Source organism: Aulonocara stuartgranti (assembly GCF_965226115.1).
Source record: "Aulonocara stuartgranti genome assembly, chromosome: 17".
Taxonomy (NCBI): domain Eukaryota; kingdom Metazoa; phylum Chordata; class Actinopteri; order Cichliformes; family Cichlidae; genus Aulonocara; species Aulonocara stuartgranti.
Window position 1 is genome coordinate 7701222 of NC_138953.1, and position 15603 is coordinate 7716824.

The 15603-nt window shown below is 41.8% G+C and overlaps 1 protein-coding gene across 1 annotated transcript in view; it reads left to right on the forward strand.

Annotated features, from left to right (window-relative positions):
- Window positions 1–10672, forward strand: part of syde2 (synapse defective 1, Rho GTPase, homolog 2 (C. elegans)) — a 48305-nt gene extending 37633 nt beyond the window's left edge. The window contains exons 6-8 of the mRNA XM_082509821.1: window positions 1929–2110; window positions 2760–2991; window positions 7097–10672. Coding sequence (XP_082365947.1) covers window positions 1929–2110; window positions 2760–2991; window positions 7097–7791 — 1109 coding nt within the window. The 3' untranslated portion in view covers window positions 7792–10672. The remainder of the gene's footprint in view (window positions 1–1928; window positions 2111–2759; window positions 2992–7096) is intronic.
- Window positions 10673–15603: the final 4931 nt, after the last annotated feature.

A 15603-nucleotide genomic window follows, 5' to 3' on the forward strand; every position in this document is an offset into this window, starting at 1 on the left:
CTCTTTTGGTCTTTTTGTCATGTCTCCCTCCACTGTCCCCCGACCAGTTGCAGCAACTGGCTGCCCCGCCCCGAGCTTCGTTCTGGTTTCTTCCTGTTAAAAGGGATATTTTCCTTACCACTGTCGCCAAGTGCTTCTCACCTGATTATTGTGGTTATCTCTCTATCATTGTAGGGTCTTTACCTTACAATATAAAGTGCCCGTTGTTTGTGATGTGGCACTACGTAAATAATATCAAATTTGAAAATTGAAAATTGGTTGAGGTGTTTCAGTCTGCACACACTTCCATCTTGACTGTATTTCCCACTTACATGTTTGCTGCTTGGCAAGTTAAAAAGAGTCCAGTAAGGGTTCAGCAATATGCTTGAACTGATTTCTTTGAACCCAATATGTGATGCTCAGCTGAATATGAGGTACGTGAAGAAAAAAGGTAATATATAAGGAAAATATGACCATGCGAAACAGACATGTTTCCACTGCTAATGCTAATTGTAGTAAGCCAACATAAAATAAAGAAAACAAGCAGCACCAAGCCCTTTCTGAGTTTGTCCCAAACAACAACCAAAGAAAAAAACAGTCACTCTCAGACACTACAAGAACTACGCCCGTGATATCAATGCAAATGCACCTCATACAGTAAACAGAAGACAGCAGCATATGAGCAGACACTGACACACAGCCCACAAGCTGATAGGTTTTTGGCCTCAGCTGCATATAAGATTTTTGATAAACCTGAACGGAGCGAAGACGTTTCCCGATAAGCATGTTAGCACAAGAAGAGCAGGGATCACTGGCAATCGAAGTTGCCAACAACATGGGGAATGAGATCTCGTACTCTGGCTTCAAAAACATGTTGGAACCCAACAGCTGATAAGTCACTGAAAAACAAGGTCGCAGAGCACCAGCAGATGTAGCTGTACGAATATAAGGGTGCACAGCGTGACGGGAACAGCAGGAAACGTTTGCAGCAGTTTGTCAATGAGCAGTGTGGACTTTAGTGTGTATTCAGTGTGTTGCACATCAGAGTCATTGTATTTGTAGCCTCTTTTGCAGACATTTAATCCTGGTTTATAGACAAATGAATGCTTTTGTTGCATTAAAATAAAGGATCAGGAATTTATCAGGCTAAATTATTATTATTAGCAGCAAAGATCTTTAAGAAAATAAAAGTATTTGTCTTGGGCGCCAATATAGCTCACCTGTATTTATCTGGTTATCCTTCATCCTTTATTCCGTTTGCACTACTTGGGAAGATAACAAATATTGCTAATTGCACAATATACCCCCCCTTCACCCTCCTGGTCTTCCTTGAAAGCTGATCCAGCTTCATGCACACAACAGAGCAGACACTCACCACAAAGATCTGTCACATGGCCAGGATCCCTTTTTTTTGTTTTAATTCCCGTCTTTGCCCCTCCTCCGTTCTCTTTATTTCTGCCTTTGATGAAAAGACATGCCAGTGATATTTCAGGGGCTTAACACAGCTTAGGGGACAGACAGCGTGGGTTTCATGTTTTCCCCCAGCTTTTGTCTGAACTTTGAGAGGCTGAAGTCACAGGTGCGAATGCGCCGTCACAGATGCCAGAGCAGACCCCACAACCCCCCGACGCTGCCGAGTCACACCCGACTCAATCTGGCCTCTCGGTAGACGCCACGGGATCACCCCGGAAAACAATGGGACCTGAATCTGCAGCCAAGAGAATGTGGCAGGTTGAGTGCTTTTAAACGAGGAGGAGAAGAAAAGCTTTTTATTTCTCGGTGACAGCGCCTCATTAAGAGGTATCGTTAGCAATTTGTCAGGTATTAAAAGTCGCCTGCGTATTTAACGGCTAGTGTAAGAACATGAAACGGGCTTGTTTGCGTGGATGTTAAACTCACTATCCTGATGCAGTTGAGTTTCTCATGCCCTGCTTTCGCTCTCTCGTCAGGAGTGCTGAAGGACTATCTACGTGAGCTGCCCTACCCTCTGATCAACAAGCAGCTATATGAGGCAGTGTTGGAGTCTATGGCTGCGAGGCCTCTGCGGATGGGAGCGTCTGGGTGTGAGAATGACCAGGCCGACTCTGAACACACCGTCAGCCTGCTGGAAAACCTGCCAGAGGTGGAGAGGGTAAGGACAATTTTAAAAAAAGTGCACATTCTTCTGCACAGGAGTTAAAGGACTGTCACAGAGGTGGCTTTGAAAGGGCATATTGTGGGTAGATAATCATGGTAATAATCATAATGCTACAGATTACCACTGTTCGGCTGATAATTGTGATGTCGTGCAGCCTTGCACCTCAAGCACTGTCATCGTATCCACAGTAGAATGACATAAAAGTGAAAACGAATAGTTGCTGAAACTCTGTATCCGTACGCTATTGGTCCAAGTGAACAGAGTCACCAGATTCATTGAAAGAAGCATGTCAATGCTTTGTGAGAATACAACTACTCTCTTAGTTTTAAAAGTGTAGCATTTGCAGTATTCTGCACTCGGCTCCTTTGCCAACACGCCTTATATTACTGATAATAATATTCCTTCTGGTTTTTTTATAAAACCTTCAGGTTTTTTTAAGATAAACTTACTGCTGCAGATGTGTCTTAAAGCAGTTTTTGGCTTTGCATCTCTACTGCTGCTGCTAGTGGTACAACTGCAACTACTAATCATAATAATAACATGTTTTATTTGTCTGGCTTTTGTGTATCTGTGTGTGTGTGTGTGTGTGTGTGTGTGTGTGTGTGTGTGTGTGTGTGTGTGTGTGTGTGTGTGTCTGGATCAGATGATGCTGCGGAAGCTTCTTGACCACCTGAAGCTGGTGGCATCCTACCAAGAGATGAATAAGATGACGTGCCAGAACCTAGCGGTGTGTTTCGGCCCGGTGCTGCTGAGCCAGCGTCAGGAGGCGTCCTGCCACACCAACCGAGTCTTCATCGACTCTGAGGAGCTGGCCAGCGCGCTACACTTCAAAAAGCACATCGAAGTACTGCACTACCTGCTCCAGCTCTGGCCAGGTGATTGTGACCTTTGTTTGTTTGTTTTCGTCCCGCTTTCTCTAAAGACGTTTTGAGCACATGGCGTGACTTGAAAAAGCAGCACATCTACAGTCAGGTCGTGCGCACACTGGTCTCTCTTGCCTGAGGGTCTTGTACAAATCAGTGCCAGCCCTGCGGTTCAGCTCTACAAAGGGCTGTTAAAGGGACTGGGCTGCTTTGATCCTTGAGGTTTTTCCACCACTGGCACAAGTGCAGCTGATAGCCACAGGCCACCATCTGTCGGCTCCTCAGAGATGAAACCCTCCACAAATGCTTCATCGTGATGGGTTGAGCCAATCGGAGCCAAGCCAGTAAAGCCTCAGTGTGAACCAAACATTTGGGGTGTGGTCCCCCCCCTCCCCCTCTGTTTTTAGATAAATTAACAATCAAGGACAGTCAGCAGCAGCTTCTCTCAGCACAGGTCATCTGTCTGCCTGCACAGCTGCTCTCTGCCAGCGGCAGCTGTCTGCTTGCGGTGAGATATGGCAAAGTCCATAGAGGATCCAGGAGAGGATGGAGAATGATGAGACAAGTGTGTGTGGCGTGATATTTGCATTGGTTATGGGAACTAATCTGATTTTTTTAGCTCGTGGGCTTGATTTTATGAGTTCACCACATTTCTAATAATCAAGTGAGCCATGCAGGGGCTGCTGATGCATTTAAATTCTCGAAGACTCCAAAAAAATCAAAAAATGAGCCCCTGGGACGGGCGGACAGCTTAGTTGTTTTGTTTTGTTTTGTGGGTTTTACATATGCATGACTACCAATCCGAAACTAATCCAACTCACTATATTTTAACATTTTTCTGAGTGCAGTGTTATTCTGTGCATTTCCATTGATACAGTTTTGAAAAAGCACGTTCACCGTCTTTAAAAACCTTTTTCCCAATGGCTCCGACATCCTGTGAGACAAACTTTCCCTCCTGAATGATTATACAATCCTCGGAGCTCCTCCCAAGCAGCCTGCAGCTTTAACCAGATCTGCTGATGTGCGTCTGAAGACGAAGTGACTCTGCGTCTGGTTGAGCCTCTTAACTTTAACTGCATCCTCCACGTTGAACCCATTCTGTGTAAACCACTGAAGCTTAGCACCCTGCTTTACATCACCCAGAGAAGGAGCACAGAGAAAGAAATGTAAGCCAGCGGCTTAATTAGTCAGCATCTGTGAATCCTATGATTGCAGGTAGCAGAGGGGATTACATTTGGAATTTTAAAAATTAAAGCATAAAAACTGTGGTTTTTGTTGGGTTTTTTTGTTTCCCCGCAGTTGCCTTTAATGACTTATAAAGACACTGACAGAGCATTTTAGTCCAGGTTCAAGCCTTCATTTACACCCTCAGCAGTGTTTCCATTCCATCCGCTTCCCCAGTACAGAGTACAGGGCGCCTGGACTGTATAATTAAAGACATTCCTGGCTGAACTTTACCCCTCAGCCCCTGAAGCTTCACCCGTACATTTCGCAATCATTGTGGGATATTTTGAGCCGCCTCTTCACGCCTTTCATACACACATACCAAACCTTCCAAGGCATTGTCGCTCAGGCCTCCACAGCCTGACTGACACTACTTACAGGACGTGTGTGTGTGTGTGTGTGTGTACTGAAGAGGCTGAGGAGGTGATGAGTGTGCATGAAGAAGTTTTTCCAACTGTATGTGTGAGAAGATGTGAGCAGATGGTTAGACAGACAAAGTGACGGCAAGAGGATTCTTTCAGTGTTATCTTTAAAATCCAAAATTAGCTGCATGTTCATTTTCAGTTAATTTGCCCTGCTTCTTTTTTTAATTTATCATTAAAATCAGCTGTGGGTTTATTGTTTTATTTTGTCCATTTCGGTTTTTTATTGTGTTTAGATGTAAAAATACACTCATCCTAGCACAACTAAGTCTAATCTTAATATATTACAACAAGTAAACATTGTGAAGCTGTCCAAGAAAGGAAAAAAAAAATATGATCGTATTCTCGCCTGCTTTCCGTCTTCATTTTCTCTGCTGACAGCTAATAGCTTTAATCATGTCATCAGTGAATCATGTCTGGAATTAAATAACACAGCGCCTCTGAAAGGAAGATAATTTCTGTTTGTTTTAAGGTGATAATTGCTCAAGTCTTTAGCCTCGGGGGAGCTGCGAAGTGTGCAGCTACTCCACGTAAACACTATAGCAGCAACAGCCACTCTGATGAATGAACTGCAGTGAACTTAGTTAAGACAAGTGCAAAAAAATTCTGTTTATCGTCAGCTGGATGAAATAGGCGAACGCGCACAAAGGAAAACAAGTCATTTCAAGGTCATGTCTCAAAATAAAATTTAGCATTTCTTTTTAAATATATAATGTATCTATTGAACATGGACTTACAGCCCTAACTGTGTTTTTGTTCTTTTCCAATATAGTAAGCTAGCGGAGCCAGAAAATGTAGGTACTGAGATAAATGCAGAAAGGTAACCAGACTGTGGTTGTGTTTGGCTGCTCACTTTTCCTTCACCTAGTCCACTTAGAGGAGTCTTTCTTAAGGTTCAAGCTTTAGTTAATTTTTAAGTTTGGTTACTCGATAACAGCACAGGAAGCAACAAAAACACTGTGTGCAGTGGTGTGACTTCAGCATGTTCGTTCACCTAATGATGAACCGATTGTTCTCTATGTTGTCCTCACAGATGGTCATTCCGCTAAAGTGGGAGTCTTTTAAATAGAAATCAGCTGCACCAAAACAAGGCTTGTGTTTTTTTGTTATGTATGTGTGTTGTTTGTTTGTTTTTAGTTCATTTCAATCACAGAAAATCACATTTTCTCATCCAGCCCTGTCTAGCCACGCTGATAGCATCACATTCCCGTACTGCGAAATCTGATGGATTTTAGTTTATGAAATGCGCACCATTGTATTTTTCCATAAACATGCTGATACTTTAAAAAAAATGCTGCATATACAGACTGTATATAAAAGATCAGCTTGTGCATCTTGGTGTGGTTTTTGGGGTGGGGGTGGGGGTGGGGGGGGGTTGTTGTTGTATTTTTAAGCCAGCAAAGTTAATCTGGTCGAGAAGTTCAGACTGTTATGATAGCACTTTGTCACTAACAAGTTGGCTGTGCCCTGAAGCACGCCCTTTATGATCAGTGCTCATGATCATTATGCTGAACTGAAGACTTAAAATAAGCAAAGAGATTACAGTTGTTGTAAAAAAAAATGCATTTATTTATTTGGAGAAATAAAATGAAAAGTAGAGTCATTTTCAGGAGCTGAAGTATGAATTGGTAGGTGTAGCAGTGCAGTGGGGAAATCATTTGTACTGTAAGCTCCAGTAGATTTGTTTCCAGGCCGTCATCAGCTGACCTGCGCTGTATCTCGCTCTGAGGTTTACTGCTTTTTTGGGGGGGGGATTCAGTCAGCTGCATTCTACAATATATAAGTGAATAATACGTGAGCCATAAGCTGTGCTTTGCAGCTCTTATAAAGCTAATATACCACTAGAAGTATACAGTCTAAATCAGCGGTCCCCAACCTTTTTTGCACCACGGACCAGTTTAATGTCAGACAATGTTTTCACGGACCGGCCTTTAAGGTGTCGTGGATAAATACAACAAAATAAAATGATACAACCAAGACACAAATATATTGTAAATATAACAATGAACGCGAATTCACTGTGTAAGTGTGTAACTTTATTAGCAGTGTCCTCCTGAAATGTGCCAATAACATTGAGAGTAACATCCTCCTCGCTACCCCTTAATGCCGTCTTGGTCGCTATGGTAACTTGTAAATATTTCTTTCAAAATAAGACCCAGGGAAACCGAGTTAACGATGAAAATCCTGAGAACCATAAGTTGCACACCCGAGCCTCAACTCTCGTGGCCCAGTACCAAACGAATCACGGACTGGTACCAGTCCGTGGCTCGGGGGTTGGGGACCGCTGGTCTAAATAACGTAATTATTAAAGAAGAACAACAACCGCTTTTCCCTCTGAGGAAAACAAAAGAATGAGAAAATATGACCTTTTCTTATTTTTGTGTTTTTGTAATTTTCATGATTGTTTAATAACCAGCTGGCTTATATTTAACTTTTTCTTTGTTTTTGTTTTTTGTTCTTTCTTCCTCTAGTTGTGGACCCACATGGCCAGTCCTCTTCTCAGCCCCCAGCACCCTCTGACCTGCGGACAGCCCCCCCTCTGCGACGGAGAAAAGAGCGGCCTCAGGTGCTGAACCTCACTGGAGCAGAGATGGCGGGGGTTCTGCGACCCAAACCAGGGCGTCTGGACAGCCCCAGCAACCGCTATGCTGGTGACTGGAGTGGCTGTGGTGAGACGTACTTCCCTTCTGAAATGTTGTTACCTTCCAGCAAAGAAGAGGCAGACTATGACGACGTTCCCTCAGAAGACATCGAGGCAACTGAGGAGGTCCAGGAGAAGCAAGAGGAAGCAAAAGACGGCATACAGCTCAAGGTTGATTGTCCTGTGTCTGATACCGCAGATGAAGAGCAACCTCAGAGAAGGGAGGTGGTAAAGGAGGAGGAAACACGGGAGGCGGTGGAGGAGCAGGAGAAGCTAATAGAAAGTGACAGCTCAAACAGTGGACACCCATTAGAGGAGGAGGAGGAAGAACACAAGGTGTGTAACCACATCCTGCCACCTCGGCTACCCAAAGAGCACACTTACCAGGCCTACATGAAGATCCAGGATATCAGTCCTGTATTGAGCAACAGGGTGAACCTGAGGGACCTGCAAGAGAGCATCGACACTCTGATAGGAAACCTGGAGAGAGAGCTCAACAAAAACAAGCTCAACGTGGGATACTAACTCCTAGACACAGATACGCAGACATATCCACCCGCACCCCCATGAAGCTCGATAAGGTTTGTGACAGAATCTCTTTATCTCTGAAGGTGCTTTGGGATACAGCCATGGAGGTCTTGTGACGTCACCATGCCAGCATGGTGCACGGTACTGCTGCTGCAAAATCCTAGAAGATGAGATAAGAAATGTAACAGGGCACTTGTGGCGTTTGTACCATATCCACAAACATTCCGCAATATTCTCCTTTTATTTTGTTGGCTGATTAAACTTTATGTTGTGTGGTTTTGTTTTAGTCCAGTTCTGTGTTCCATGTTGTTATTGTTGCTTCTCTTCTTATTAGAAGAACCCAATTACCCCTCAGGGGTTTAAAAGGTGCCTTAATTGTGTGAAGGTGGTACGTCAAGAGGAAAGTCTACCCTGAAATATAACACATCACCTCCAAGGATCTGGGCCTGTGTAGATAACGCTTGAGAATGGGTTTTCAAGAGCCTTTCTTACAAAAAGAAAAAAAAAAAGCTATAGTGTATTTCAAATTCAGCAGGTACACATCCATTTTCTGAACTCTGGGGCTCTGTAGCAAAATTTGGCCCAGTCTGAATAGAGAACTTGCAAATTTAGTCACTTTCAGACCTACTTTAAACCTTGTATGGTGGTTAATTTAGTAAAACGAACCAAGATCGTTGGAGGAACGTGTACACTTTGTCTTAGGGTGGATTTCCTTTTTAAGGCAGTAAAGAGCTTTTTCTATTGAGGTATAAAACACTAAATGTTATACAACAACAATGCACTAAATAGGCAGGCAGTAGTGTAGATTATCATCATGCAGTAAAAAGTCTGTTCTGAACTAAGGGGAGAAACTGCTGCCACTTAAACCTCTTCTATGTTCAAAGTCACACCTATGCTTACGGCTAAACATACATTTTGAACAGATTTTGATTTTAAGCAGAATTGGTGTTTCATGTAGTGTTGCAGGTTTGGTAAATTCACCTTCTTGCCCAGGATTAGATGAAAAGATTGATACTACCCTCATGTCTGTAAATGAATATAAGCTAGAGTCAGAAAGCAGTTAGCTGCACTAAGCTAGCATAGCTAAGGTTAGTGTAGCTAAGATAGCTATGTTTTTGAGAAAATAGAGTAGCTTGGTTGTAAAAAACATGAATAAATTAAAAAAAAAACATCCTAAAATGTTACAGGTCATAATTAACAAAAATATAGTTTAGCAAAGATGCGAACGTGGTATCAACTTTCTCATCTACCTTGATGCAAGAACATAAAGAAGCTTGTTATTTCTAAGCTGGTTATTTCTAAGTTGTTGGGGGGTTTTTTGTTAAAGAAAAAAAATGAAATAAAATAGTTAATTTAAAAAAACACATGGTCAAAAACAGTGAAATAAACAATGTGAAGCACATCATGTAGATCAGCAGCGGAAATAAAAATGGCGGGCTCATCCAGTTAGTTCAAAATAGCTAGCTGCTTAAAAAGACAAAGGACGTTTTCAGCAATCCAGGGATTCAGAATGATCAGTATTTAACCTATATGTATATGTATATAATTATATAAATGTATTCGGAATATATTATTTTTACAGCTTATATTTCAATGGCGTATTTAAATACTTCTTATGACCTTCTAGTGTTGCCGTGTAGCAATAGTTGCTTCTTTCCCTTAAAGCTACCTGTACACATCTTAATGTGCTGGACTAATGGTACAACTTTAGCTGTAAAATATATGGTACAATCGTGCTCTTGCAGAAAAAAGTGATATTGTTATTTTTGTGATATTGTGTATATATTTGACATTGTTTTATGTCTCTGGTGGACTAAGGCGTGCTAATGATTTTTTGGCGTTTTTTTTTTTTTTTTTTAAGGTACTGAACGTTGCATGGTCAAAAGCTTTACTGACATAAGCAAGGCTCTGTCTCATCTGCCTTTGTATATCATATTTATGTGTAAAATAAGATTATTTTGTAACGTATGCGCATTTGTTTGACCCCCGTTCCTTTGTAAGACAGCATTGTCCAAGCTTTTTTCCAAAGGACTTAGAGGCAGGCAGTTTATGAAACGCAGAAACTGGTAACAATTTTTTTTTTCTTTTAAACTCCAGCAACAACTGTAAAATGCTTTTACTGATTGAAATGGTTTAATTGCACTGTTATTGTTATTAGTATATTTGCTAAATCACTTTTGGTTTAATTTTATTTTAGGAGGATTTCTAGCCTAAAATATACAGAATAAGAATAAGTAAAATAGTCTTCAAAATTGTTTCACTTATACATTGAGTTTGTTGTTTGCCCTCCTGCATGGTGTTTTTGCACAGTCCTGCTGCTGCACGGTGAAGCTGGGCTGCTGCTGAGCGGATCTGTTGAAACTGGGTTTCAGCAGGGTTCCTTTCAAACCATCTGTCTGTGCAGGCAACACACAAAGAACCAGGGCCTCATTTATAGAAGCCATTGTGTAGAATCAGCTAAGGATTTTTTTTTTAATGTAAAGATTGTCCTTTAAATCTGACGTGCATTCTTCCTTACAATGACCCAGTTTCCCTAATAGGATCTCAAATTATTACTCAAAGAGTACACAGAGAGCACACATGCTTTTATGGTTTCAACTCAACAATCAAATAGAATGAAAGTAAACTGGGACGCTAATGGCAGAACTCAAGTCTGTTTCAGAGCTAACATGGAGATGCAAGTGCAGCGACGGAGTCATTATCTGACCTCCTTCTCCTTCCACACAACAAACAAACAAAAATCATTTCTGTCTGATCCTCTTTGTCCTTTGGAGGAAAAAGTGCCACATTCAAAGCATCGCTAAACAAAAACAGAGAAGTGCTTTGTATTGATCCTGAGAAATGTATGGTCATAATAAAGTATGTTATTTTACGTTCACATGTGGCTGCTGTTGTCTTTTCCCTCCCTTTCTTCTTGGTGGCTCAAGACTTTTGCACAGTACTGTAGTTTTTAGTTTTTCAGAATAAAAATAATTTAAGAAACAGAAAAAAATACCATCACAAAAATAAACAATTACCTGTGGTTGGCATTGTCAGTGGCACAGAGAGCATCTTGCCTTTCTCACACACAAACGTGGAATTCATTCATAAAAACCTCACAAAACTTTTTTTTTTTTTTTTGCTTTTTAGTGTAAATACATCTGGTAGTCGAGCATGTGGCCTAGCAATCACGTCACAGTTGTTGAAATAACTTGACATTGTGGCCATAATTCCCAAACTGTTTTAAACACTGCTATTGTTTTATAGAAACCCAACAGGAAAAGCTTAAACTTTAGGAGACATTTTTATGTTTTGCAAATTCACCTCTTTGCTGTGGGAGCAGGGTAACCCAGCCTCAGTAGAATACGGATAAATAAGCCGGGGAATTGCCCTTGTTGGCTTGTGGGAATCTCCCAGAAATACTCTGAGCTACAGGGACATTCCCGGGATGCAGCTGCATTTAGCCGTCCAGTAATATTCACTGCTAGTAGACTGCACTTTTACTGCGGCTCCGACACCCGGCATTTCCAGTGACATTCACGAGACGCCTACAAATAGCCTCAAGTTAGAGCGAGCAGTTTACTGAAATAGTTAAATGTCATTTTATTTTGAAATATTTTTCCAAAGCAGCTATAAATTCAAACAGAAAGGCGGAACGTCGCTGACGGGCAGCTCCAGCGTGAGAAGTCTCAGCAGCCGGAGGCCTTTTAGCATCAAATGGTTTTTCAGGCTTCTTTGATGTCACCACTGTAAATATGGTGGGTTTTTTATGGCTGCACTGAACAGGTATGAGAAAGCTTTAGGGTACAGAATGTACACATACCTGTTTGCACGCCCACATCTTCAGTGTCTGTTCTCACTGGGAGTTTTTGTGCAGATGGAGCCAAATATTTCACTGACAGTCTGAAAATGCAAATACTTTTTTACACACTGAAAATAACAATCCCATTGGCTTCAAGGTTTTTTTGGGGTGGGGGTGTTGTGTAGTTCACTCACAAAGCGTAAATGCGAAAGGATCTGCTTTTGTTGAATTCCACATTTTTACTTTACACATCTGGAAAAAAGGTTTTATATTTAGATTCAGGTGCTCGACTCTGATGGCACAAGCGTCTGTTGTAAAAGTACTTTGTCCACATTCAACTTGCTAATCTGTTCCCTCAGTCCCAATAAAAGCAGGAGTGAAATCCCATATGAAGTCAGAGGTAGACATAATAACAGCGAGCCTGTTTGGATAGTCAGGGTCGCCACTTGATATCAGGCAGTCGGAGTGAACTGAACTGAACTTTTGTTCATTTCTAATTCTGGAGAGAAGAGATACGAGTCTTGCTAGGTAAACATCCTTGACAGCCACCTGCATGTGAAACCAGACCTTTTCTCCTCTCCTCCTCATCTGCTCCCTTAATCTCTGCTGACCTTTGAGTCAACATTGTGGCCACAAGTCAACTAGCCGACCACATAACACACAGTCTTTGTTTCAAATTAGACTTTTTTCAGCGTTAGCTGTGGTTTTTGGCAAGATTGGACCTTTGAAATCATCCACGCAACCTTTTAAAGTTGTTTGTGATCAGCTGTGGGGGCAGGAGGGGGTGGACAATGACCCTTAATGAAAAAGAAAATAACTCCCAGGCCGCTCCGGCAATAAACTAACATCAGGCCCGTCTCAAGGGGGGTTCTTATTTACATACAATATATAAAAAGACATTCATAAAACCATTTTTAGATTCAAAACATGCTCGAGTTTAACCAGGTTTTCTTTTCATGCACTTGTGCTGAAACTTATAAGTGCATTGTCTGAATAATCATTCAGATAACCTTGAAGACACTTTGTTCAGATCTAATTTGTTGATCAGTTCTTTAAAAAGCAAACCAATAAAATTTCTGCGTCTGACCTTCTTCTACCTTTGTGGATTGTTTAACTGTTGAAAGGCGCTGCAGTGGGTTTAGGGGGCACTGCCCTTTTGATCATGTTTTTTTCTGCAAAACAACTCCTGCCTTTGGATATTTCTTTCCCAAAGTACATTTGTAAATCACCTTTGAAACCACAAGATCATTAGCTGGACCATTTCCAGCAATTTGTAAAGAAAATAAGTGTATTGATGACTACTAATATACAGACTGGCTGGTTCCATAAAAGATTCAATTCAATTCAATTTTATTTATATAGCGCCAAATCACAACAAAAGTCGCCTCAAGGTGCTTCATAGATACAGAGAAAAACCCAACAATCATATGACCCCCTATGAGCAAGCACTTTGGCGACAGTGGGAAGGAAAAACTCCCTTTTAACAGGAAGAAACCTCCGGCAGAACCAGGCTCAGGGAGGGGCGGGGCCATCTGCTGTGACCGGTTGGGGTGAGAGAAGGAAGACAGATGCCTCTGTCTTAGTTAGAATTTTTAGTTAGACTTTGTGCAACTTTTAGACAACTAAAATTATTGAGTGATTATGAATTTCCTACTAGGCCATCCACCACCTGAAATAAAGTCAACTCCATTGAAGTAAACTTTCTTCTGATTGGCTGCCACTTGCAAACAGAAGGGTTCAACTGCAGGTTGGTGAGCGTGCTGTGCCTGAGATGACCATATTAAGCACATCGCCTTGCAGATTTGCTAATGCTCATTATTTGAAATGCTGGCCGTGGCTAATTTATGCATCCTTGTACTTTATGTATAAGATAATAGGTCTACTTTAAGTATCAATTAAGCTATTATTTTGGTTCCTTGTCATTAAAAAGTGCCCTGGCCACATTTTCCCCCTTTTAGCTGAAAACATATGGCTTCTTGTATGAGTTTGGTTCCTCTGTTTTTGTCACTTTAAGATTATATTTGTTTCTCTCCTCTAAACCTGTTAAAGCGCTGAAAATGAACACAAATATGGTGTATGGCCTGGTCTTCTGATTCAACCACTGAGCTGCTCTCCACACAAGGATTACCACTGTGTACATGTCATTAGGCACCCTTTACAAAGTCACATGTATGTCCATGCCTTTTACATCTGACTCCTTATAAACAAGAGTGAGCTAAAGCTTGGGTAATTGCTGGGAACCTCTATGCAGTGACCCTGGGCACACATTCCATACATGGTGCCCTTCAATAGGAGGACTATTAAACACATTTTACCTCTATGTGTGTGTGTGTGTGTGTTTTTGGAGGTCTTTTGTTCTCCTGTACTTGGCAGTTCATCTGAGAGACTGAGGGCAGATCTCTTGACGCAGCGCTGACAGATCCGCCTGTTCTGGACCGCGGTTGATGATGAGAGAGAAGACAAGAGGAAAGGAGAGAGAAGATGAAGAGAGAAAGCGAGAGGTGAAAGTGAAGACTGGAGGGAAGGAGAACACAGAGGAAGCGGTGCTTCAGATCCTCCGGGGGCTGGGCCTCACACAACGCAGACCCTCTGCGCTCTCCTCCTTGCCTCTTTGCCTCCTGCACCTCCATAGCTCTGTCACTCAGGACTAGACGATTTCATTTTAATAAGGCTAATCCCTCCTAGAGGTAAGCTGCTCATCACCTCTCTCCCTCCCCGCTCCTCCAGGAGAGAGCGGTCTCCTTTGAGAGTGAGGACAGGATGAGAGTTTGCTCTGCTTGACAGATAGAGAGAAAAAAATGTGAAAGGTGAGACTGAAAAGAGGCCCTGACAGCAGCTGTGCTCGGACTCAGTAAGAAGATTTGGGCCTCACTGGTTTGATAAACTTGCAGGTGGCACACCTTTAATAGTGGTGCATGCTCCGAGCAGCCTTTAACATCACTCTGATATGAAGCAATAACTTTGATCCATGCAGAGGAAGTGGAGTGATACAGTTGCTATCACCTTCCTCCTGTCAGCAGAGCACTCTCCAGCTGTCAGCAGTAAAACTTAGTTCCCCTGCTGCTTGAGGTGATGTCTATAGGGAGGTTATAAGGTCTTTGATGTCTCCTTAATGCTGACCACCTGCCACTATGGCCCCTTGTTGTTGAAATAGTTAGGCATTTTGGGAAAATGCACCTTTTTTTTTGCCACAGACATTTTTAAATAAGAAGCTACAGTCAGAAGTCCCTACAAATGTCTAACCTGGTTTGGTCCAGAGATAATAAATGTGAATCCATCATCTACAGGAAAAGTAATCATTATATATTTATGGCATGGGTTAGAAAAAAATCAGTAGTTCAGCTATAAGGGGCTAACTCTGAGCTTGGTTTTTCATTTTGTCCTAAGCTAAGCTAACTAGTTGCATGTTGAGGTTTTGCAGACACGTGACCTCAAATCATGTGACATTAACTTGTCCACCATTTTGGACGTGAGACAATCGTGGCAACAGTCTAGGTCAATGCACAAATACAAGTTCAATTAATTTCTCATCTCACACTTGGCATGAATAGCATTGACATTATTTTACAATTAGCCTAGCTAAAAATCTCCCCAAAACACGTTAGCTTTAGCTCAAGATAGCAAAGTTTCTGCTAGGCTAAGTGCACGTTTGGTTTGCTTTGAGGTCATTAGTAATGACAACATGTCAAAAGAAGACTCAAAGTTTTCAGGCCTTCGTGGTGTTTATTATACATTGACAGACTGACAGTTCATGGAATCATGGAATTGCATCTTAGACAGGGTTATTGCCAAGTCAATGTTAAATGATGGTCTGAAATGACATTTCAGCATGAACAGAAATATTATCAATATTGCCTAACTAAAGTGGCTTTCTTTTAAGTGGTTGAGATGAACGTTTTTGCTGGCAGTCGCAGCAGGTTCAAGAAAAGAGTCAGAATCCCCTTTCAGAGGCTTCCACGGCAGAGCATGAGGAGTTCTTCACAAGAGGACACAAGTAAGGACACATTTAAAGGTCGAAACATTCACCA